We start from the raw sequence: 22,584 nt of genomic DNA, 5'->3' as shown, positions 1-22,584 counted from the left end.
ATTCGGCACGTCATTCAATCATTATCGTGTGTAAAAAAGGGTCGAATAAGCATTATCTGTACTTCTATATGATATTGTGTTCCTCAAAGCTTCAGATCTCTCTGACAAAACATGCACTGCTGTCCGTTGGAAGGGTTCTGCCAGTCGCATTCCCGACAGATCTGCGGGGACTCGTGGTCAGACTGCGGCTCCCCTTCAGAGCTTATAGCAGTAACATCTGTAGTGATGTTTGGATGTGATGAAGCCAACAGGGTACCACCGAAACCTCGCTCTTCCTTACGCCTTTTCTTTGCACGAGTGACGTCATCTGACATTGCATTCTCGTCATCTTCTGCCTCTTCCCGAAGATCGAGGACGTCATTGATGAGAAGCCCAAGAGTTGCGACAGTGACTGAATTATCGTCGAGTTCCTGGCCACAGTGGGACAATCGTTGACAGATTGTTGGGATCTTGAGCGCTTCGTATAACTGTGACGAAAGTCAAGGAATGATCATCACACAAAACAGGCACCAACCATCACTTTGATGTCCTTCACCGTAGTCGATTTGGAGACAGTGATCCGTTTCTTTTCCACGCCATCCTTGGATTCACGTATGCGCTTTGACTGCCGCGTACCAAAGGTCCTATTAGATCCGTATGTCATTTGAGGATGCTGACCATTCTCCTCGGGTTTATGGCTTTTAGTCTCTTGCGTCACATCCTTGGATGCGTTTTTCCCACTCGACAGCCGAACAGTGATCTCAGCAACATCATAATTAGACCGCCTGTGTGGGATATCCGTATTGAAATGACAGGAGTTGGAATAGTCAGGCGTGCTCACCTCTTTGAACGACAGTCATGACACACGGGAATATCGTGCTCGAACTTGGTGTCAAATACATTTGGCGGATGTTCGACAAGTTTCTTCTCCAGTGTGATGGGGGAGCTGCATGGATACCTATAATCGGAACGATCAAAAAGACATATTGTGAGGTCCAAAGTACCACACACAAATCTGCTAATAGCATCCACTCTGTCATTTGTACAACCGCAATAGAGGTGTCCCAATCGTTTGGACAATTGGGATCGAACAGAAGGTGCCCATGCTCACACAGGAATTGTGAATTGTTGACTCTTTCAGGACGTGGTCCATCTGTTGGCCGAGTGACCCACTTTCTCCACAAACGCACGAAGTGCGCAGGCAGGATAGCACACGGGACATTCTCGAGGAGCAGTGTATTTCCTGTCAGAGCGTTGTCATGCATGTGACGTAGCCGTGCCTGGACCATGTGAGCCGCCCAGCTCATCAAGCCCACTTTCAACACACCTTCTCGTCTTCGGCTTTCCGTCGTAGCTCACGCTTGTCTTCCCTGGACATATTTATGGTCGCCTCACAAACAACGCAGAGCTTTTCCTGAGTGGAGCGTGGTACCCACTGAGGGAACAAGCCTTTAATGATGTCACCAGCCTTGTGACTGTGTTTAGCAATGTTATTTGTCCGCGAGATAAATAGAACAGTGCTACCTTGGTGGATATGCTCTTTCGTGCTGTTGACACCAGTGACAGTTGACCATGCTCGCACACAACATGCCCAAGATACTCTGGTGCATCTGGTGGTGCATCTCCTTGTAGCGGTGTGTGCATTTTGGGCTTCTGCAATCGCCAGTCTGTAGATGAAATCAGTGATGTACTGCACACTATCATATGTCAATGAGCACCTTTGAGCCAATTCTTGGATATCCAATAGCCGGGTTGATCAGGGGTTTCATCACAGACCGCATCGAACTGTGCTACCAGTCGAGGATGCTCGACTTGATACAGTTTTTCTATTTGGGCAATGAGCCAAATTGCGGGAAAAGGAGACTCAAACTTGCCTATGAATGATTCCCTGACACAAATCTCACAAACGTCATGCACCTGGCATACCGGAGAAAATTCAGACTCGCCAAACTCAGCGAGCTTCTTGAAGGCGTTCTAGAATTTGGATTTAGTACTACACAGGAGATGGCTTGATGGACCTACGGCGGAGACGCGCTTCATATTGTTAACTCTTTGAGGATCCAGGGCGTCATGCTGGCAAAGGATATCTGAAGTTGGCAAAATCTCGGGTGTGGTCTCTATTTCCCCTTCGCCCCTAGATTTGGATTTGGATTTTGCAAGAGGTTTGGACAACCATCGTTCGAGAGCATGACGGCTTATAATGACAGAGTCCTGGGACTGGTCGTAAACAAGTGAACATACAAAATGGAGGAAACCAAGTACCTCATCCACAGAATTGACGCTCCAAGAAGAGTAGACGTCTTTCATCTTCTTGAGCAACTCATCAAAATGTTCCTTTGCTTCTTTTCCCCTGAAACACATGATGAGAAGAAGTCATTTCGAGTATCGAACTGGCTTGCCTTTTTGCATATGCGTCACAGGCCATGTCATGAGCTGCATTCAGACTATTTACAACTTCCTGAGCGCGTGGGGGAGGGAAAAAACTTCCACCATCAATCTTCATGGCTCTATGCTCGGATCCTTGGCTAGCAGTGGTCACTGGCCAGTTGGCGTTGTCTTTGGATGTGACATTCTTGCGAACATAAATAAGCATATAGACATCTTTCGATAAAAAGATATCCCTGAACATTTTGAAAAAGATTCGAAATTAGCGATACTTTAGCGAGAAGGGAATTCAGTACTCAAGACCGTGCTGTTTTGCCTCGGGGATCTTAGGTTCCGTGGGTGGTGACGAAACTCTACCAGGCATGATTCAAAAAAAAAACTCGCCAGCAAATTCTTCAGTAAACTTACTCGACAACGTCGTCGTCGCTATCATCGATCCGCCGCTTTTTCTTTGCGGGACGTCCACGAGGATTTCCAGTACTTCCCCTGCCACAATCGTTTAGTTCACTTTCTGGTCATATGACCATACATACTTCTTCGGGTTCCCGTTCAGAACGTCAACTATATCGCGACCAGTGTATCTCCTTTCTCCGAGTGAATCAATTTTTGTGACATTTTCGTCATCGAACTGAAACCACGTATTCGATCTGTGCCATCTTCAATACGTCACACGAGTACTTGTCGGGTCACTCACGCGGTATCCAAAACTTGAGCCTCGTAGTGACCGTGATATGCACTCGGACCCTTGTGTAATAGAACACCTCTGAGCTCATAGATATCCTTTCTGGCACTCTTATCGCTACTCGCTGCTTTTCGGGCAGCAGCAGAGCCTACAAATTGGTCCATGTCAAGCGTCGTCGGAAACAGTAGATTGTGCTTAGACTTCTTGCGCTCCATGGAGGCAAAGTCGTAAACAAATCGTAAGAGGGAGAAATGAAGTACAGGAGGAAGGTTTCGCAACTCAGTATACCGTGTGGCATCCTGGAGCGACTCGCATTTCGAACACAGGTACCTGGTAAGCACGCGTAAGTGACGTGTTCGAATAGACCATCCACCTTTCACGAACTTGTTATCACCAGTGAGTTTCTCGTCCTGCAGAAGAGCAGCGATACGGTCCTCCAGCCGAGCGTTGTTCTGAGCGAAGGTTACATCAGCCCGTAAGAATGAGTATGTGAAGGGCATCAATGACCTCGATATTGATTTCAAGTTCAAGAAAGTCCGTAGACCGCTCAGACTTATTGTGGCAATTGCCACAGATCGTGCCGTACACTTGCTCCCCTTGAAACTTTAGCAACATAAGTTCATCGGGCACGTCAGGCAAGGAGAGTTCTACCTGACTGGACACAAGTGATCTTAAAGATGGTGATGATTGTTTCTGGAATTCAGCATCGAGGTGAGACATAAAAAGCTTTGAGAACCTGTTTAATCCATGAGGAAATTATTCAAAATCGACTAATAATTGACTGACTCTTGTGCATCCTGCTGTTCTGAGGTTGAAAGCTTCAAGCTTTCAGCAAGTTTTTCAGGATTGAAGACGTTTTGCGTGCATTCCTGCAATGCAGTGAACGTCACTTGTAACTGAAATATGGGCGAATCCTAGGCGCAAGTTTGATTTATATGCACTCATTTATTATTTTCTCACCAACCTCAAACACGTCTTCTTTATCTTGTGATGGCTGACACATATAGACACCATTGCGAAAAGCTAGGTCTCGAAACCATACCTTGGCGCTTATTCTAATCAGTTCGAGATGATGGAGCGAAAAGATACCTACTTGAATGAAGGCGTTCGCATAGCATGTCGCACCAAGGTTCTGGATTGTGTGTATGAGTATGACTCGTTGTACGATCTCAGAGAGCACGATATTTTGTTCTACCTTTAATCCAACAGGAAGTTCGGGATCTCGAGCGTTTAGTACTGGGTTGAACCCTAGGTCAGATGCCTTCAGGAAAAGTTCCCTGACTTTGTCTGGGTTCATAACATCTGTGTCAATCTTGCACTGTAGACAGGCGCGTTGGTAGTTTGTAGACTCGCCTTCGTCTTTCCATGTCTCTTGTCCGAGGTAATTCAAACAATTGGGGTTGTTCCTGCACAACTTCTTACTGCATGGTGGTGGTGCATCATCAGAGACAATAATGATGCCATCTCCCAGCTCGCCACCTGCGGGTTCATGCTTGGCAGTAGGGCCGTTTTGTTTCTCTGACTTGTGGGTGTACTTGTTAGCACAGAATGGGTTGTTACTTCTCCGAGAAAGGCCACACGATACAAGGCGATGTTCCAGGGTGATCTGAGAGGGATGGGTGACCTCCGTGCCAACCCAACCCCATGGATCGCTGCCAGGCAATTTGCCTCGTTTAAGTTGTTCCCCTGCAGCTAGTCCCTTAGGAGCTGGCGACGAACGATGCTTGCGCTTCGGAGGCATGATTGGTTGACGGAAGCTGAAGAGCGGATTTGAAAGATGATGGAGGGAGGAGAAAGAAACGTGGACGAGTTGAACCCGGAGACAGGGAGCAACTTGACTTCCATAAACTCAAATATTAATCTGGTTCCGCCGAAGGTTCCGCGCAGACAAACTCGACAATGTTACGTAACTGGTGCTTTTTGCTTGGAACCATAGATCGACGTGTTCTCTACGTTCTGACTTGCATATACGTGTCCCATCTTCACGCGTCTTCAGGATACTTGTGACCAGTCATCACCGTGACCCCATGGACAGAATACGAGGTTTCCTCAAGCGCCCCAGGAAGCCAGATGCGAATATCGCAAGACTTCGACGGCGAAGACAGACAGCTGCCTATATCCATCGCAATTTAACAAAATTGACGTGAGTGGAGTCTTCATTGTTCGCTCTCTCGCTGAATTTGTACAGGACCGTCTTGTTTATCATTGGATATGCGTGGATGCTGCTTATTCCTATACCGTTGCTCTCCCAAGGCACATACATAGACGAAAATGCGCTTCAGCCGGCGCAAGTATGTACGCATGTTGATTGCTTGCCACATGAGCTAATGCAATCATAGGTCAATACATATTGGAACTGGGGCGATGTTCACACAGCAGACTTGCAGCTGTACCAACTGGATGGTGTTCGAGAACGAAATCTCACCAGTGAGCAGTATGTCATTCTCCTCTTTGTACATTGCACTGCCCTTACTGATGTTATCAACAGAAGAGCGGAATTTTTCAAGACTGAATTCAGTAAACTTGGCCTTGCTGCTTCCATACAAAGCTATACTTTCAGTACCAGTAAAGGAGTGAGTTTTCTTGTTCAACAGTCAATTTGTTATAAACATTTGCCAGACCATCTCAGGCAACAATGCGTATGCCGTAATGTCATCGTCTCGAGCCGCTGGAACAGAAGCGATGGTGATCAGTGCATCGTGGTTAAGCAGGGCAGGGCATGGCGCACTGAATTTACGTGGGACATCTACTGTATTATCCCTCGCTGCATTTTTAAAAGGTAGGGTTATTCAAAGGCTTTCAAATTTTTGATATACAACACGCTCGTCAGATTATTCCTTATGGGCGAAAGATATCATCTTTATTATCAGCGACGACTACCTTCACGGAATGCATGCATGGCTGAATGCATACCATGGCACGATACCGTCGAGTATGTCTTTTTTGTGTCTACAATGTCAACTTAGTCTTCATTCTCTTATCCACCACTAGATCTTCATACAGACCCTCTTGAGCACACCTCGGGGGTCATTTGGACTGCTTTGAATATTGACTACAGCAGTCATTCTTTTTCGCACCTCGGTGTCTTTCATGGTGGGCGAAACACCTATCATCTTATTTTCTGATTACTCACGGATGCCTACAGAGGGCTTGAACGGACGTCTCCCAAATCAGGACCTCATCAATTCTTTCCGACTAATCTCACACTATACAGGCGGCGTCCCAATGACAGTGTACGATCACCTGGAGCCTTCGGATTATGTTGATCGATCGCAAGAGCAGAGCCTTTTTCTGTCTTGGGTTCCGCCTTTTATTCAGCAGAGTCCACAACTTCAGCAATACGGGTATCGCGTGCGGAATGTAGTCCGACACATCGGCTACCAGGCTCGCGGCATGTGCAGTGGGGTACATGGCCTGATGCATCAGTAATGTTTTGTTGTTCTTAGTAGCTTGTATGGGGATACTAACTTGATTCAGATTCCGTATCGACGCCATCACCTTGTTTGCCGTTCCAGCAGACGGTCCGCATGGATTTCATGCGTTAGGAAGGTGAGTAACTATAAATTATCTATCACTCTCAACTACAGCAACACGCGCTAGAATCGTCGAGTCTACCCTTAGAACGATGAATAACCTTTTAGAGCGTTTGCACGCTTCCTTCTTCTTTTATATCTTAACCAGCCCTGGGACTTTCATGAAAATTGGCATGTTTCTCCCAAGCGCCATCTTCGTCAGCGTTGCTATGTTGTTCAAAGGGCTCGGGGAGTGGGTGACTGCGGGGTGGGTTTGCGAAATTTCTGAGGCCCCTTTGAAAGCCGACGAGACTAAGAAGCCTAGTCCTGTGAAAGGCACATGGAGAAATAGGCGACGACCCTTGCTGTCTGCGCTTATCATTGTAGTGACTACTCATGTTTTAGGAGTTCTCGTATTCAACCTAGTTTGCAGTCGATGGTTTGCTGAGCACTCTTCGGTTAGTTGTTTGACTACCTATTAGTGCAATACACTGATCCTACCCATCCCATAGCTTCTTGCGCCAGTTATTTTTGCCGCCCTGTCTATGATACCTCCAGTGCTCCTTCCACTACTTTCGACAAACGCTCCGGAAGCAGCTCCAACTTCGATGCTCCTGAAATCGTCGAATTTATGCCTAGCATCGACTGTGATATCTATCATGTCCCTACTAAACTTTTCCCTCGCCGCTGTGCTTGCTATAACCATGGGTATCCCTCTAGCGACGTCATGTACATCCTCAAGCACAACGACCTCTCGTTTGCGATATGCTAGTTATTGTGTGCTAGCATGGGGTTGGTTGGTGTTGGTACCTGGAGAGGTTGAAAGCGCGATCTGGAACTGGGAAGTGCTGGGTGTATGGTTTGCACCATTCATATGTATTGTGTACGCCCCGCTTGTCATGCAAGCTGCTATTGTATGTCTACAGGGGTCATAGATCCATGCAGCGGAATGTCAGATTACAATGTACAGGCGATGAAGTAAAAATGCAAAGCAAATACAGCGCAAGTGAGTGTTTAGTACCGTATCAACCAATGTCCATTGCAGCGTGGTCGTCAGACCCAAATAGATCTCCCATTGTGTGATCTACTTCTTCCTGAGTAGCTCCCTCTGGATCTGTGTCTGGATCTTCTGGTGCAATACCCTCCCTCTTCCGCCGTTGTCTTTCTTTCATCTCGTCTCTCTGGGCAACCTTCATCTCAAGGTCAGCTGATAATTTGCGTAGTGCATCCTCAAACCGTTTCTACGAGCACCATGAAAATCAAAACATGAAAACAGTGTAGAAACAGATACCTTTATCAGAGGATTTGCGGAGCTGGCGATTTCAGTTTGCTTCTTCAACACAGCAGCTTCAAGGTCCCTGATTTCTTCATTCAACAGCTTCCTCTCCTGCGCTTCTTCGTCATCGTCGTCCTCATCGTCATCCTCACTTTCTTCATCTTCGTCATCCTCCTCCTCATCACCTTCACCCTCCTCATCTTCATCACCGAGGGCAAGATCTAATTCTGCGGCAAGGTCTTCGTCGATGTCACCTTCGCCTTCATCTTCTTCTGCTTCCTCTGCTTCCCCCTCATCTCCCCCGAAGTCTGGTCCTGGAGTAGGAGCATCGCCTGCCTCCGAGCCAACGACACCGGGCGTAGGTGCATCCATGGGCTCATCCCGTTCAACGAATTCTGAGTCGGAAAGATCTGGGTTGACATTTTCCAGAACATCTAGACGCGAGGCATTTCAAAACAGACCCGACTCCGAAGAATGATCATCATACCATATTTGACCTCTGAAGCAAGTTCATCCGTGGCCAACAACCGCTCGACCGCCTCCTCAACACTTTCAATAGTCTACTTGGCAGCATCAGAATCATGCCTATAGATACGACTCTATGAGGGGACGTACCCTCTTGTTAACCCTCTTTCGAAATCGACGTTTGCGAACGTGGTGCAAAGGCGGCGTGATCCCATGCGGCCAGATGAACTCATCGACATTTACATTACGAGTTGTTGTAAACGACTCCTCATTTGGAATGCGATTTTCAACCACAAGCATCTGCGGGCACGTTAGTAGAAGATACGATAGAACAGGCGAGACAAGTAACCTGACATATGTCTGCTACTTTAAACATTTGCTTGTTGTCCAAGGTCTTCTGCGCTTCAATGATACACGGAAGATCGACAAGCTTGAAGGAATACAAGGTATTTCCAATATGAAAGACTCCTCTGCGGGAGTCTAGATAAAGTTCGAGCAACCCGACCACTGCAGGAGGAGACCACTCACCTTTGAATTTAAACCATACATCATTCCCGACTTCCCTGGAGGAAACCATCTTGCGCAGTTTTTCACAATCCTCTCCAGGTGGCATACGAATAATGAATTGCTCTTCAAAAGCAAGGTCTTCATCATCAGAGTCTAACTCCCGATCATATGAGCCCAGGAATGACATTCCTGGAGCCTGCGCAGCTGCTTTATCACTGAGCTTGAGTTTTAGCTTTGGTTGGGGTCGGTTCTTTGCTAATGATGAACGCGTCGTTCGCTCGGAAGGCTCGGGGGTGCCCCTTAGACGAAGGGTTGTAGCCATTGCATGTTCCGCGGCGGCACGAAGGGGCCGTGTTCTCTGTGGTTGAGTTGGAGGTATTGGCTTAGCGCCGCCATTAACGGTAGAAGGTCCCGCTTGTTGTTCGTCAATATCGTCTACAACTATAAGGTCGTCGTCCATGATGTGGTCGATGATCGCTCGAAGTCAAATCATTGAACTTGAACCTGATCCAAATATCATTTCAGTCACACCAGACGTAACGGTCACGGTGTATACTCGAGATTAATTTTTGCACATATAGTTCAGCAATAAGTGGGATCAAAATAGAATTGAGAGGTACAGGAGGTGAAACCGTCGTAGTTCTATAGACGAGGCGAACATCATCACAGTATACTTGAATGTAGTGCACCAAGCTGAGCCACAAGCGCATCTAGACTCTAGAGGACTATTAGGATCACCCTACTCGTCCCCGTCCTGGGCACTGGCACCTTCATCGTCATCATCTTCCTGTTCTTCGCCTTCTTCTTCGTCCGTAACCTTTGCTTCATGGTCTTGGTCAGCTCCACGCCTCTCAGACTGCACACGTCGAGGTTTCCTGTTAGCCTTCACGATGGTGACCTTCATTAAGAGTTGCGTGACATAGCACGCCACACCGCCAAAAGCGAGCGCAAACCACATCCACCGCATGCGACGAAACCGAAGGTCTACTTCATCCATTCGGCTCTCTTTCGTTTTCGGAGGGTTGCTCAGGGGTCGTGGTATTAACGACAGCAGCGACTGTTTTTGCGCAGGAGCGACAAGATACTGCTGCGGTATTTGTGAGACTTCTGTCTTCACATTGCGCGCATGCTCTGCAAGCGTCGGGTATGATTCCTCTAGAATACATCGCATTAATTGGTCCGGGAATGGCGGATCAAGCAACAGGAGAATGTGCGAGGCTAGGTAAACATCAAGAGTCGTGGGCCTAATAATGAGCTCAGGTAATACAAAAGGAAAAAAGCGCTGGTCTTGCTCACCGCTCCCCAAAGAAAAACTTCTGTCCATTCAGTAACTTCGCATAAAGAGCAAACGATGCCTTCGCTTGCGCAGATACCTGTAATGCAGTAAACATCAGCTCCGTCTAAGCAGGCGAAGGGTATCTCACTTTGTCCCGTTCAAAAGCGCGCGCATACTCGTCTTTAGGGTCGTCTTTCTTTTGTCGTTTTCCAAAGGAGTCCTTCTCTGATTCAGAGGCTGCCTGTGTCCACAGACCTGCAGCCTCCAGGCGTGGTCGATACATTTCGCGTATACGTCCAGGTACATAGTAGCGCTGCGGAATTGGAATCATAGATGCTATGGTAGGATTTGTGAGTTTCCAGAAATTATCGTCCACAGAATATAACGAATATGCCTATCAAAATATCAACCATTGAACGGCCTGCATATGTCATGCATGTACTCACTACGAGGTCCCCAATATTCGCCTCAACATGCGAGCACCAAGCAGTTCGCTTTGCTTTTTGTAGCGCACTTAGAGATGCGTCGAGATCCCTGGCACCTGATGAAATAGACTTTGCCAGCGAGGAAACGAAGGAAATGATGGCCGGGAGGGATGACACTATGGCATGGCCATGTGTGAGAAAGGGAAGCTTTCCTGCAGGACAACGGTATGAGATGCGAGCCAAAGAAATTAAGCATATAAACCTATATAGACGCACCGTTAGGGGACACGTCGGGGTTAGTACATTCTGTAACTTCGAATTTCCCTGGAATGGTCAGTTGCAGGTAGAGAACTGCTGCGGTACATGTAGGGTCAACGGATGGTAGATTCCATCTGGAAGGCCAAATGTGCAGCGTGCACAAGGTTGGTTGTGTAGCTGCTGTAGACATCATACTTCCGAGAGCAGAAGGTTATGTACTATTTTGACCAACGTTATTTGGCAACGGCTTTAGAATTTAACACACACATACAAATCCAAATACTCTCGCTTTGCCATTGTGCTACTAATATGAATAACCCTTGTGAACACAACCCTTCCTCTGTCGTTCAGTAATTCATTCGCACTGAAATTCTCTCTATACCATGTTTCCATGAGGTTGCCTGTATGTAAGTAATGACATTCCAGATGCATGGTTAACTATTTTACAGATTTTACACAAACACCCTAATCATAACAGAAATATTCTCCAAGAGATAGCAGTTCCACAGATACAAGACAACGCATCGAAATGATGTACTTTTCCAAACCACATCTTCCTAGCCCTCATTGCTCGGCCCCGTCGAGTTTACTGCCGTGCTGTCCGACTCTCGAGATGCACTGTATGGGCTTTGCGTAAACCTACTCGGGTCGAGCGGAGAATAAACTTGAAAATCGAGTAGTGTTTCCCCTGAAAATTGGTTGTGCCGACCCCCGCCACTGACGCTCACGGTCCTGAGACTCAGTGCGGGCCGCGCTCGGCCTTGCCCTACAGGGAAGGCATTATTTAGTCCTGCGTTCTAAGGACAAACGAATGTGAGTTGGATGGTACAGCTAAACAACAATACTCACGAATTGTTCAGACTGTTCAGCCTTTTTTGAGTTGGGAGGACTTAAGCTTGGCATTATCGGCACGTTCACCGATTGTGCAACTGGTGCGCTGACGACCCGTCGTTTTGCAAGAAGATTTTTTGGCGCGTGCAGTTCAGTGGACATTATTCCTTGCGCAATCAGCCACTCTAAAATCGTTTGCCATCAAGACGGATCTTCACAAGGGACTCCAGACTCACCGGGAGACCTGTACCGGAACAGAAAGGTAACGTGTGACCTGACACCGTGCTGGTCGGATGGTTTCACCTTCCACGTCATGGGTGATTGCGTGCACACGTCCATCTCCTGGCCGTACCTTCAAAATTTGTGTCAGCCACAGAGACACGAACAGACCCTACTTGTGCGCACCCAATACAATGATCGCTTAGCTGACTTTGCGAGTTTAAATCTGGTAATCCTCTGCAATGGATTTGCTGCCTTCGACCCATCCAGAGTGACGAGTTTAATCTTGAGCACGATGGATCCAGCGTCTTTCGTGCTCTGCTCACTTGCACCTGTTAAACATGAGCTTCACGCTGATGTACCCGTTGTTTGTCATGATTCACCTGAGCTTGGCCTCTGTGCGAACATAAAGGGCCTTTCTGTCTGCGGGCCCGATCTTACGCCACTCCTCCAAGCCTCTCCTTCGCCAAACAAGAACCGACCGGGAACTACGAATCCGTCAAGTGTAATAAATGCACATGAGTGCTTTTTTGTTCCTTCATCTCTCCAGTATACTGAAAAAGACTGGTGACGTCGGTGAGGCACGTCGAGACTAGAAGAACGAATCGAGTTACCTTTCCCACCTCGCTTGGGATCCAACACGAGATCGTGTTTGGGTTTTCGGCAACGACAGCGGCAAGATACTCGGGGATCGGTTTGCCCTCAGAGACTATACATGCGGAGAAGCCACGATGCGTAAGCATGTTGGGTGATGTTGACTGTGCTCGAGGACAGGGATGATTACAGGTTAATCAAGGACCGTAATAAGCACCAGAAATGAAGGTTGTGCCGCGTCGTGTTGAGAGCCTGAAAGTAGAGGTGGACTGTTTATAACTAGATTGGCACTGATAGCTTTGGCGTAGCTTACACACAGACTACGTTACAGAAATAAAGCTGCTGCACTGTTCAAAGCGCGAAAGGTCAAGTCGCAGGCAAGGTTGGTTTTAAAATTAAACACCTTGTGGCAGATAAATTATGTAAAATAACCACCCACAAGTATGCTCGATTAGGAAAGGCCTAGTTCTAAATCGGGTCCATGGTATTGTTAACGCCGCGACTTGGCCTCCGCTATGCACAACTTTGTGCATGGTCCACAATTAGCTCACGACTAGCTTCGCCACCATCTCGCCAGTTTCACGCGTCTTTCTTGACCTGCCAAATAATGCCACCCAAAAAGAAAACCGCAGTAAAGCGTAAAGCGGCATCCGAGTCACAATCGGATGGTGAAGCTACACAGTCTGCTTCAAAAAAGGCCAAAGTATCGAAAGACTCGCCAGAGTCTGCCATTGCCACCAACGGCCAGCCTACTAACAAAGTACTACCTGTCAACATCAGTTTTCCTCCTCGGATAGCAGGCACAGTTCGCCTGTCAACGTGGAATATTTGTTCGCTTGCATCGGCTTCCAAGAAAGTGAGCGCAATAAACTTATATGATGACTTCATAATCATCTTGGTGTTGTATCTCATCAGGGATTTAAATTCTATGTTGAGGCGGAGGACCCAGACGTTCTCGTACTAACAGAGACCAAGGTACATACCATGTTCTAGTTCTAGTCTTGCTAATACTCTCATATTAGGTGAACGAAGTCCCCGTAGACCCATTCCTGACCTCGCGATTCCCTCATTGTACCTGGGCCATATCTTCCAAGAAGACATACTGTAAATGACCTTCATTGGATCCAGGCTCCCCTAATTTTAACCCGACGCAGCAGGAACAGCTGTGCTTTCCAAGCATAAACCTCTGTCTGTGGATACGAAACTTCCAGGACATCCAGACCCAAGTAGCGTCAAGGGTCGTATCGTTACAATGGAATTTCCTGGTTGTTATATTGTAGCTACATACGTAACGAACGCTGGTCAGGGGCTCAAGGTCAGATCATCAAATATATGGTGTGCACGCTTATTCACCTATCCCAGACCCTAAAAGAGAAGAACACATGGAACGAGCACTTCACGACGTACATACGGGATCTAGACAAGAAAAAACCCGTCATCTGGATGGGTGACCTCAACGTCGCACCAACCGCAATAGGTACACAATTCACATCATCTACGGTTTTGGCCTAGTGTATCTTACATTTTTATTTTCAGACTTGGCGAATCCGAAATCAAATTGGAACAAGACACCTGGATATACAAAAGATGAAACGGAAGCGTTTCAAAATATTCTTAATCCTCCTGAATCTGCTGCTGGAGTTGGCACATTTGTTGATGTCTGGAGACAGAATCACCCAGAAGACAAACACTACACATATTTCTCGTATCGTTTTAATTGTCGAACTAAAGGCCTTGGTTGGAGATTGGACATGTGTAAGTCGTCAATCTCTGTTTGGTGGTATATCCTAAACCAGCATTCACCTACGTAGTTGTGGTGAGCGAGCGACTAGTGGAAAAGGTCAAGATGTGCGAGATTAGAAGTGAGATCTACGGCGCATCAGATCATGTGCCAGTGGTGATGGAAATAGACAGCGATATCGTTATGGGAAGCTAAACGCTGTAGCACTCGCGATATGTGAATGTTCACTATCTTGCGCACGTCACTGATTCCTTGTGAAATACATAAAACATGAGGGTGCGGTATGGACAAGTCAAGAATCCGGATATCACTCATATTCTCCGAATCGTACATGCCCTGTCTCCTGGGCGTGCATTCTCGCATCTTTCTCGCCTTTCAATCCCTTGCCACAGTCCTGTGCGGATGTGTCAATTATCCATTGCGCGAATCATTCGATGAGATTGGCAGCTTACTTCACATTTGATATCAAACGTTGCAGTATTGGTATATGCTTTCTTCCCCCGTAGGATGGTGGCTAATTCTTTAGCGGCAGACAAAATTGGATCATCTTCATCCGCGGAAATCTAATATCAGGGGTAGTTAACCCTAAGATGGCGTGCACGATACTGATACGCTCACGATCGGAAAGACAGTTTGATGCCATTCAGGCGGAGCATCAACCATAGGCGCCAACGACGCAGCATCATAATGAATGCCGGAATAGATCACGATGCAGCTGCGTACCAACGCATCAAAAGTGCTCCTAAACGAGGGCCACGCAAGGTGCCTACCGGTTGCCTGTGCTCGCCTCTAATGGAGGCTCAAAACGATCAAACCTCCCGGTTTCGACATCGATAGATGCAATCTCCGTGCCATAATGTTTGGCGAGGATTCCCAGTTCAATCGCACCTCCCCATGTCGCAGGCTTCATAATGGTGGCGATGTACGCATCTCGACTCAAGCTGCAAATTCGAGTCAGCTCAGCATCATACTGTAGTATGCAGTGATGCCAGATACCCAAGAATAGCTTCATTGTAGGTTTCCATGTCTGCTTGGATGCCATTCGCAACGACTTATGTGGGGGATCACCTAATCAATCCATCTGACAGATCTGAATCGATGTGATGGCTGACCTTGCCGTATCTGTTGCGCCTTGCGGGCATCTTGCTCGAAAATGAGGGCGATCGACGAAAAAAGACACGAGTTATCGTCTGGCACGATCTATGGCGCGTGATAGATAACCGATCAACATAGGAACGCATTACCTTACCCTGTGCACTAACACGCCGTTTGGTGTTTCAACATAGTCTGGACCGCTACTCCTCGGTGCGAGCCTGCTTGAATTCGGTTGCGACAAAGAGGCTTGAGGTGGTTGGGAAGACGATGGCTTGGCCTTGGGTGGGGAAGATGGGACACGCGCTGAGCTTGATATGTTCTGGTTCACAATGATCTGATCACCAGATTTCAATCCCAGACTCGAAAGTGGAAGCTCCGGGACAATTGTGAGCGACCGTGGTGGGTACCCCGACCTGACTAACATGCATCAAAAACACGATTTAGATGAGCTTGTTGAAGGCGCTTGCGCGGCACATACGTTGTTGCTGCGATGGTGGGATTTCAGATACTCCAAATATTTCCTGCTGGAGATCTTGAACTAGAGCATTATCGAGGTCGACTTGTAATGTCGTAATGCCCTTAGGATGTCTTAAACGAATAGGTGCCATTAATTGTGAATGTGCGAGACGGGTCACGAGCCTAGGTCAAGGACTGGTACGAGATTGCGTCACGTCAGGAACAATGATTGAATGCTAATTATGTAAGGTGTCTACTCATGCTGCCTCTGCCGTCCGCCTGGGAGCAGCCTCAACCTGAACTGGTGCACCTTCGGGAACATGAATTTCAATGCCCTGAAGCTTCTCCACAGTCGCCTGTTCAGCCGCTGCAGCCACCTCCTTCTCTGCCTCTTCCACCAACGCATTTAGTTCAGCTTCTAGCTCTGTATCATCTATGCCCGCGTCTACTGCAGCCATGTCTTCGCCCATCCTGATAGCATTGTCTATCTCACGTGCATCAGCAGTCGATGCCGCAAGCGCATCCATTGTCTCTTCAATCTTGTCACGTTGAAGGGAGGGGTGGCTCAAGATTGCTTTCAGTGTCGCCGTCGAACTCTCGTACATCTTCATAATCTGAAGAGGTTATTGATGAGCAACACGAAATCTGCAGAAGAGGAGGATTAACTCACTTCCACATCACCCGCGGCTGTCTCTACGCTGATCAATGTTGACTCTAGATTATGAAGGGATCCAAGACGCTTGGAAAGCAGGTCATCCAGATGTTTCTTAAACCGCAACTCTGCAAGTGCAATTGACTTGCGCTGCTGACGCAAGGCGTTTGAGATATTTGAAGTAGTCCTAGATGCATACATACGTTAATCAACGCTGTGCAGTGGAAATAGGCACTCCTTACTGATCAATTTTGCTATGGATGCCATCCACCTGTTCACGGAGGTTTCTCACTGCTGTCTTGAGCTGAAGAATTCCTCGATCCACAGCAGTGATTTCCCGATCATGGCTCGCTGTCACAAATTTAATGACCTTAAAAGTAATGTCAGTTAGCGAGTAGGAATATGCGACTGAAACACCTGCATCGCCATTCTGTACAAGCATGCGTCTCTCCCGTTCGAGAAATTTGATCAGAACTTTTGTATCTATCTCGCTCAGCACAACATTGGGTAATATCTTGTCCCCAAATTCCCTGCGAAAATCTTCAAAAGTGTACAGGTTATCAGCTGGGCTGAGGCCGGCGCCGTTTCGCATGCTTTCAAGGGTATCTGCGGCCTGTACGACAAGCCCAAGCATGACGTAGTCCCCTTCAATCTTCTTCCACATTTCGGCTTCTGTATAAGAGTCTTCTGATCGGACTATATCAAGCTGCTCCATCGCCCACCATAGTGGTTTTCCGACTACGAAGGAAGCAAGGCGGTATGGTAGCCATCCTGGGTCATACACAGACTGCTGTGAAGTAAGAAATTGGGAGAGTGGTATTATATCGTTATTTCGTCGCATCTCGGCCTTTACTAGTGCAGTGCGGTGAGTCGAATACCAAAAAGTGTAAGAGCTGCCTAATGACGCACTATGGTGGTTCCGAGGCCGAGAGGCTTGCCAACACCTTCATAGCGCAACTTATCCACCAGCACTCGTCGTGCTCCTAGGATAAGTTTGTTGCTTGTTCCGTCAGACCCATCGCTTCCCTGCCAACCTCGCGAAGTGACGTCCTTGAGCGTCCCATGCCACCAGTCAACATAAGCATGGAAAGAAGAAGGGTTAGAATGTTTCTGTCTGTGAATATCGGAATACAACGATTTTAGACGAGATTTTGATGTTGATGTGTAGTTCGGCAGCGTAGATAGAGTTGGGGATGACATGTTGTTGGCAACGCTGCAAGTGAACGCAAGAAACTTTATAGTGAAAGTGAAAGCCACTGCCCACAATTCCCTCAAAGTCACGTGATTTGGCACTAAAACTCCATTATGTCATAGGTCTACAAGTGAGATTCTAGCCTTCTACAATAAGTAACATCGTGTTGTGGAAATTTTCATTGTCCTGCCACAACAATCACTTACTCGGGCGGCCAGTTACCAGGCTGAAATGCGAAATAAGCAACAGAATGTGAGTCGTCGTCAAAATCTAGACTTACGAAGAATCTTTTGTGAAGTTTTCCTCCAGTAGTGTCTATAAGTGCGATCTCCTCAGCTGTAAGCTCCGGCACATTCTCCGTGTCAAGGTATTCTCTGATACGTTCGGCTTTCGACGAGGTTCTGTGATGACACAGTATTAGAAAACAGTTGGCATCAATGGAGGGATTAAATCTCACGTTACCACAAGAACACCTTTCTGTTGAAGCCATTTGTTCAACACCTGACCATCAGACACAGGGGTACCACGAGTTTTCTCCAAGCGAGCGCGGATTTGCTCGATCACGGGGTCGAGTGGACCACCCTTTCCCCGGAAAAGAGGTGACAAACCAGCATATGACGACGTGACGATTTTGTATTGGTCGTGGATGGCAAGATTCGGCTGCAACGCTTTCCATACATATGGGTGAGCCTCGACCTATTGTCATGATGGTTAAATAAGGACTATTACGTCGACGGGCGTATAAAACCAACCTGATTAACTGCAGGAGGTATACTGGCGACTTCCATTATAGTCTTCAGGTGGTCAGGAGCGAAGTTAGAAACTCCAATGGACTTGGTCAAGCCCGCCTTCTGAGCCTCTTCCATCCCTTTCCAGATCTCCTTTAGCTGCCCGACGTGGTTATTGGCTTGGTGGACAAGGTATAAGTCGACGTAATCCACTTTGATTTTCTTCAAGGACTCCTGTAGCGCGCTCTTGGGAGTTGCACCAGGCTGCAATTTTCCGAGCTTCGTCGTTATGAAAAGCTGGGACCTAGACTTTCCAGAAGCTACTATGCCATCCCCCAATGTATCCTCGTTGCCATAGACTTGCGCACCATCGAGGTGTGTAAAGCCATTGTCGATAGCAAGGCGTATGGCATCCTCAGCATCTTTACCAAAGAGCGCAGTACCAGTGCCGAAAGCTATCCAGGGGACCTGGTGTCCGTCATTCAAAGACAATGTGGATATAGTCATTATGGGTGATCGGCCTGCAAAGTAGCTTGAACGGAATCCAGTTATTATATGTTGTTTTATATTCGGTTTTAGTACTAATGAAGCGGATCTCCGTAACATGACAGCCTGGTGCGATGATGCAATTGAGGTGCATCAATTTCCATGTCACTGTAAATTCTAAGTACTAGAGCGTTAGGGCGGCCCGCGGTGCCGGGATCTGAGATAGACCAGCCCTAAAGAAAAACGTCTGTATTTAATTGGCTCACTTTCGTTCGAACACTTTACAACTTCCAGGCGCTTGCATACCACATGTTCGATTGTCTATACTACTGGCAATCTTTCATCTCGTAGCACCTCAGATGAGTACGGTCCACCCTTTGGCCGGTCGTCCTAGCTTTCTCGGATGTTTCGGTCACCAGGTGTACCAACAGTTGAAAATTTTTGCCGAGATACACAATCTAATATTATAATATTGTCTTAGTGCATGATACCCTCCGACTGAACACAGACTAAATTTACTGCCCACTACTACTTATAGTGGGATTCGGAATCGCTATGCCCATTTTCTCCGGGTGACCAGGCGGATCATGCGGCAGATATGAGAGTGCACCACGCTCTTCGTATCGTTTGCGAAATCAGGCAGCACAACGATCCCACGGACAAACACGAAAGATTATTTGTCAGCCTGTCTTCTGTAGTCACTTGCAGGTCATCGGAAGCCCATTTGACTGCTGTGACAAGGTATGCAATGCAAGGGTGCTCAGAACGAGGGGCGCTCAGGGCCAACTTTTTGACGTAGCCTGACTCGCACGATGAATAGACCCATCGGCAAGTTCAACAACTTCCAGCTGTCAACATCACATGTCACATCTAATGATTCCCGCATTGTCTGCTCTCATGGATCCGAAATATCCTGGTGTTGCCGAAACAGTCCCATTAGGGTACCTCATGGTACATGGCTCTCGTGGTTGGTTGATAAAGACCGACCTTGCGGCAAAGTTCTGCCCCGCCTCTGTCAGCCCCGTACACTACCCCCTGTCGGTGGATACAGCTGGCCGGATCGTTTTCGCGGTTGCAGTCGTGCAACAGGACCTGTACTCCGTGTCTAGGCTCGTTAACAGTAATTTTAAACGGAACGAGAGGTACGGGGCGGTAGGGGTAGCGGCAGCCCCCTGACGAGGGCCTTCGCAGGCTCGAAGCCGCTAATTCCACCCCGCTCTATAGCCTCCCTCTGGCTGAGGTAACAGACCCTTATTCTTAGGAGACGGGCGCCTGCAGCAAGGGCTAAGGAGGTGGTCAGACTCGATGGCGCTCTGCTGGACGCTTCTGACATGGGCTTCGCTTCCCTGTCAGTTCGCTAAGGCAGTGACGCGTGACGTGTGGAATCTGGCACGACGAGGTACATACCCATGTGTTCCCTGGCAGAACACAACGATCAACTCATTCTGCGTTCGGCGCAAGTCCATATTTGTCTGCAAACACTCAGCGATCATGAACGATTTCTGGCATGATGGAAGGGAGGAGGATGCAATGATATGATAATAACAACGAATCTAAGCGTCGAGAGCTTGCGCTTGCTTCCATACGTGATCGTTTGAGTATGCGGTGCTTTCATTTCATGTCAATATGGTCCTACTAGACAATAAATTTAAAGTTCCTCGACACTAATTTGAACGCCGTAGTTCAAATGTACAATAATGAGCACCAATCCAAGAAATGACAGATGGATACGGTTACATGGATATCTTAATGTCATCAAATTATGAGAGGGTAATCATATCCAATGGTTGCTTATCTTCAGGCTTGCAGTTAGATCTCCGGAGTGCCATTGTACTGTCCAGGCCGCGACTGTTGGGAAAGCACATGTGACGGTATGGATGGATTCTGGTATATGTTGCTAGACCCAGTGGTCAGGATGGTGGGGGAGGGAGGAGAACCTGGGAAAGTGGACGGGTCAGAGGGGTCCTGCGCAAGGAGATGAGTATCGATATATCACAAAATGATGAGAAACATACGTAAAGACGTGGTTGCGTCATTTGGGTTTGTCCTGCGAATGGAAGAGGGTTAGGGGAATAAACACTTTGAGTGTTGTAGCCCGGACCCCCGCCAATGTCGCTGAAGGCGGCCGATGGCGCTGTAGCAGAACGACGGCGTTTGATGAAGAACCATGTCGCAAGACCTATGATGAGTGCAGCTCCTACAACTCCACCCACAACACCCCCAGCTATAGCTCCAGCGTTTGAACTTGTCGAGTTAGTTGGTGATGATGTTGGTGATGAAGATCCTGCGGCCGCGCCCGAAGAACTGGTCAAAGCAGACACAGTGCTCGAATAAGTGACTGAGCCAGTAGATTGTACTTTTGTTGCGCTAGATTCCGGGGTATCTGTAAGAAAGTAAGTGAACAATGTTTTCTAAGATGGAAAAATTACAGCCGATGCTAACCTCCGGCGGCTTGCGCTGCGACAGGGTCGAATCCCACAGAGGACTTTAGAGAATTAGATTATGATAATTGCGATAGGTGGCCATGCACTAACGTTCACGGACAGGTACGCCCAATTCGGAACCAAGGTGCCAGACGGGATGTTATTTGGATACCTGTCGACCGAGTGGATATTAGAAAGCTTAGAGAACATAAATAGTATTGCGGACTTACGTTTGGATGTATACCTCGCTGCAATTGTAGCTCCAGGAAGACCAGCTACGAGGCGATAAGCACTCTGTGAAGTCGAGCATACTCGAATACGACTCACGGTAAATACGTGGCGTTCTGACAATCGCCGCAAGCGCTAACCAGGGAGTAGGTCACTGTGTTGCATTCGCAAGCGCTGGCTTCAGCGACCGTGGGAGCTGCATAATGGGTGTCGGGAGGTAAAGGACTGATTGAAAAAGCTGTGCTAGAATTAGTATGGATATACAAGGGATACAAAGAAACGAAAACTGCGTACCTCCACCTGTGCAGACGCCCTCAAGGTAGGAAGCAACCTCGCAAGGGTTCTGTTGGAGGCTGTTGTTCATCTGTAGATCAGCCAGTGATGCATCAGAATATGTATCGTAAAGGTAAATAAACAAAGAATTACCCAACCAAAAGAGGACAGGCATGTTACAGTCGACGTCTGGGCAAAGGCACCTCTGGGTACGAGTGCTGCCAGGACCACTATCAACGACCATGCCTTGGGGGACGACGACATAATAGATCGAAGGAGAAAGGGTGGAGAAAGGGCAGAAGCCTTCAAGTTACATATAGTAGCTAGGCGCTTCGTTCCTTATGGCTGTTCGACGTGTCGGGTGCATTAACATTTGCCAAGAACACTAATTGATTGAACACAGCTTTGAAAACGAGGGCCGTTTCAGGTTTTTTTTTCGATAACTCTCCGTGCCGTGCGTTTATAAGCTTAAAGGCCCACATGCTCGCTGGTAATGTCCGTTTCCCTGTCCATGGAAGCTCGGGTTTGGTCCAGGCTGCAATCATTCAAGGTCTAGGTCAGGGTCGGTGTCGGACCTTAGAGCACTAGCTTAATTAGTCAGGTACTCGAGTACCTAGTACCAAGTACTTCGTCAGGATCTTCCAACGCATTTGGGATGCTAGACTCATGGTATCAAAAATTATTACCAGTACTTCTGACTATTCGACAGCTGGCCGTTTACCTCAGACACCAGTCTATACTTTTCCGACCACTGAATGTACGTTGTTCCTGTTTATTATGTAATAATTTTATGTACCTTCCGACTGCAAGACATCAATCTGTTGTCTGAGTCACCATCATGGCTTTTACATGAACATGTCCCGTCAACTTGAAGTGTCTTTATCAAAATGGCCTCTGGCCT

General features: G+C 47.5%; 10 protein-coding genes across 10 annotated transcripts; 2 read left to right on the top strand and 8 right to left on the bottom strand.

Annotated features, from left to right (window-relative positions):
- Positions 1-40: 40 nt before the first annotated feature.
- EDB93DRAFT_1120552 (uncharacterized protein) lies at positions 41-4,912 on the bottom strand. Its single transcript, XM_041448499.1, is given in 24 exon segments — positions 41-467; positions 515-764; positions 821-937; positions 991-1,259; positions 1,307-1,447; positions 1,504-1,646; positions 1,698-1,805; positions 1,854-1,953; positions 2,002-2,190; positions 2,242-2,326; positions 2,365-2,366; positions 2,378-2,600; positions 2,661-2,717; positions 2,773-2,850; positions 2,898-3,011; positions 3,059-3,376; positions 3,431-3,498; positions 3,554-3,649; positions 3,698-3,782; positions 3,833-3,960; positions 4,011-4,088; positions 4,140-4,178; positions 4,242-4,333; positions 4,400-4,912. The coding sequence occupies 24 exon segments, from the start codon at positions 4,785-4,787 to the stop codon at positions 84-86; spliced, it is 3,552 nt and encodes a 1,183-aa protein (XP_041311975.1). The 5' UTR covers positions 4,788-4,912; the 3' UTR covers positions 41-83.
- A 161-nt stretch (positions 4,913-5,073) lies between these two features.
- EDB93DRAFT_1295779 (Gaa1-like protein) lies at positions 5,074-7,622 on the top strand (the record flags this gene model as incomplete). The annotated part of the gene is made up of 11 exons (XM_041454613.1): positions 5,074-5,189; positions 5,235-5,337; positions 5,386-5,480; positions 5,535-5,619; positions 5,666-5,825; positions 5,877-5,978; positions 6,038-6,139; positions 6,192-6,471; positions 6,524-6,595; positions 6,647-7,016; positions 7,071-7,622. The coding sequence occupies 11 exons, from the start codon at positions 5,074-5,076 to the stop codon at positions 7,491-7,493; spliced, it is 1,908 nt and encodes a 635-aa protein (XP_041311974.1). The 3' UTR covers positions 7,494-7,622.
- EDB93DRAFT_655548 (TAFII55 protein conserved region-domain-containing protein) lies at positions 7,539-9,310 on the bottom strand. The gene is made up of 6 exons (XM_041457010.1): positions 8,828-9,310; positions 8,649-8,779; positions 8,450-8,599; positions 8,322-8,394; positions 7,850-8,268; positions 7,539-7,799 (listed from the first exon to the last, which is right to left on the bottom strand). Exons 1-6 carry the CDS (start codon positions 9,264-9,266, stop codon positions 7,584-7,586), a joined length of 1,428 nt encoding a protein of 475 aa, XP_041311973.1. The 5' UTR covers positions 9,267-9,310; the 3' UTR covers positions 7,539-7,583.
- Positions 9,311-9,356: 46 nt separating this feature from the next.
- Positions 9,357-10,981, bottom strand: EDB93DRAFT_1120544 (uncharacterized protein). Its single transcript, XM_041448498.1, has 5 exons — positions 10,784-10,981; positions 10,529-10,719; positions 10,231-10,476; positions 10,103-10,179; positions 9,357-10,050 (listed from the first exon to the last, which is right to left on the bottom strand). The coding sequence occupies exons 1-5, from the start codon at positions 10,956-10,958 to the stop codon at positions 9,546-9,548; spliced, it is 1,194 nt and encodes a 397-aa protein (XP_041311972.1). The 5' UTR covers positions 10,959-10,981; the 3' UTR covers positions 9,357-9,545.
- An 83-nt stretch (positions 10,982-11,064) lies between these two features.
- On the bottom strand, positions 11,065-12,791 carry EDB93DRAFT_1120537 (uncharacterized protein). Its single transcript, XM_041448497.1, has 7 exons — positions 12,430-12,791; positions 12,199-12,379; positions 12,078-12,147; positions 12,002-12,052; positions 11,833-11,948; positions 11,615-11,781; positions 11,065-11,562 (listed from the first exon to the last, which is right to left on the bottom strand). The coding sequence occupies exons 1-7, from the start codon at positions 12,556-12,558 to the stop codon at positions 11,323-11,325; spliced, it is 954 nt and encodes a 317-aa protein (XP_041311971.1). The 5' UTR covers positions 12,559-12,791; the 3' UTR covers positions 11,065-11,322.
- Positions 12,792-12,904: 113 nt separating this feature from the next.
- EDB93DRAFT_1120533 (Endonuclease/exonuclease/phosphatase) lies at positions 12,905-14,363 on the top strand. Its single transcript, XM_041448496.1, has 7 exons — positions 12,905-13,265; positions 13,325-13,384; positions 13,432-13,513; positions 13,564-13,724; positions 13,772-13,886; positions 13,946-14,164; positions 14,221-14,363. Exons 1-7 carry the CDS (start codon positions 13,017-13,019, stop codon positions 14,343-14,345), a joined length of 1,011 nt encoding a protein of 336 aa, XP_041311970.1. The 5' UTR covers positions 12,905-13,016; the 3' UTR covers positions 14,346-14,363.
- Positions 14,364-15,912, bottom strand: EDB93DRAFT_1120531 (uncharacterized protein). Its single transcript, XM_041448495.1, has 8 exons — positions 15,724-15,912; positions 15,400-15,662; positions 15,263-15,350; positions 15,147-15,201; positions 14,921-15,091; positions 14,769-14,865; positions 14,603-14,713; positions 14,364-14,544 (listed from the first exon to the last, which is right to left on the bottom strand). Exons 1-8 carry the CDS (start codon positions 15,851-15,853, stop codon positions 14,458-14,460), a joined length of 1,002 nt encoding a protein of 333 aa, XP_041311969.1. The 5' UTR covers positions 15,854-15,912; the 3' UTR covers positions 14,364-14,457.
- A 46-nt stretch (positions 15,913-15,958) lies between these two features.
- On the bottom strand, positions 15,959-17,553 carry EDB93DRAFT_1076951 (Snf7-domain-containing protein; the record flags this gene model as incomplete). Its single annotated transcript, XM_041445281.1, has 5 exons — positions 15,959-16,315; positions 16,372-16,540; positions 16,596-16,723; positions 16,769-17,200; positions 17,263-17,553. The coding sequence occupies 5 exons, from the start codon at positions 17,551-17,553 to the stop codon at positions 15,959-15,961; spliced, it is 1,377 nt and encodes a 458-aa protein (XP_041311968.1).
- Positions 17,554-17,747: 194 nt separating this feature from the next.
- EDB93DRAFT_1077143 (NADP-dependent oxidoreductase domain-containing protein) lies at positions 17,748-18,780 on the bottom strand (the record flags this gene model as incomplete). The annotated part of the gene is made up of 4 exons (XM_041445294.1): positions 17,748-17,771; positions 17,826-17,946; positions 18,003-18,241; positions 18,298-18,780. 4 exons carry the CDS (start codon positions 18,778-18,780, stop codon positions 17,748-17,750), a joined length of 867 nt encoding a protein of 288 aa, XP_041311967.1.
- A 1,788-nt stretch (positions 18,781-20,568) lies between these two features.
- On the bottom strand, positions 20,569-21,947 carry EDB93DRAFT_1238020 (uncharacterized protein; the record flags this gene model as incomplete). The annotated part of the gene is made up of 8 exons (XM_041451499.1): positions 20,569-20,724; positions 20,775-21,142; positions 21,202-21,244; positions 21,294-21,354; positions 21,413-21,457; positions 21,510-21,648; positions 21,705-21,774; positions 21,837-21,947. The coding sequence occupies 8 exons, from the start codon at positions 21,945-21,947 to the stop codon at positions 20,569-20,571; spliced, it is 993 nt and encodes a 330-aa protein (XP_041311966.1).
- Positions 21,948-22,584: the final 637 nt, after the last annotated feature.

This window comes from Suillus bovinus (genome assembly GCF_016758785.1).
Source record: "Suillus bovinus strain UH-Sbo-P2 chromosome Unknown EDB93scaffold_5, whole genome shotgun sequence".
Lineage (NCBI taxonomy): Eukaryota > Fungi > Basidiomycota > Agaricomycetes > Boletales > Suillaceae > Suillus > Suillus bovinus.
Note: the sequence above shows the minus strand (reverse complement) of the source record. Positions and strands in the feature narration are given on the sequence as shown.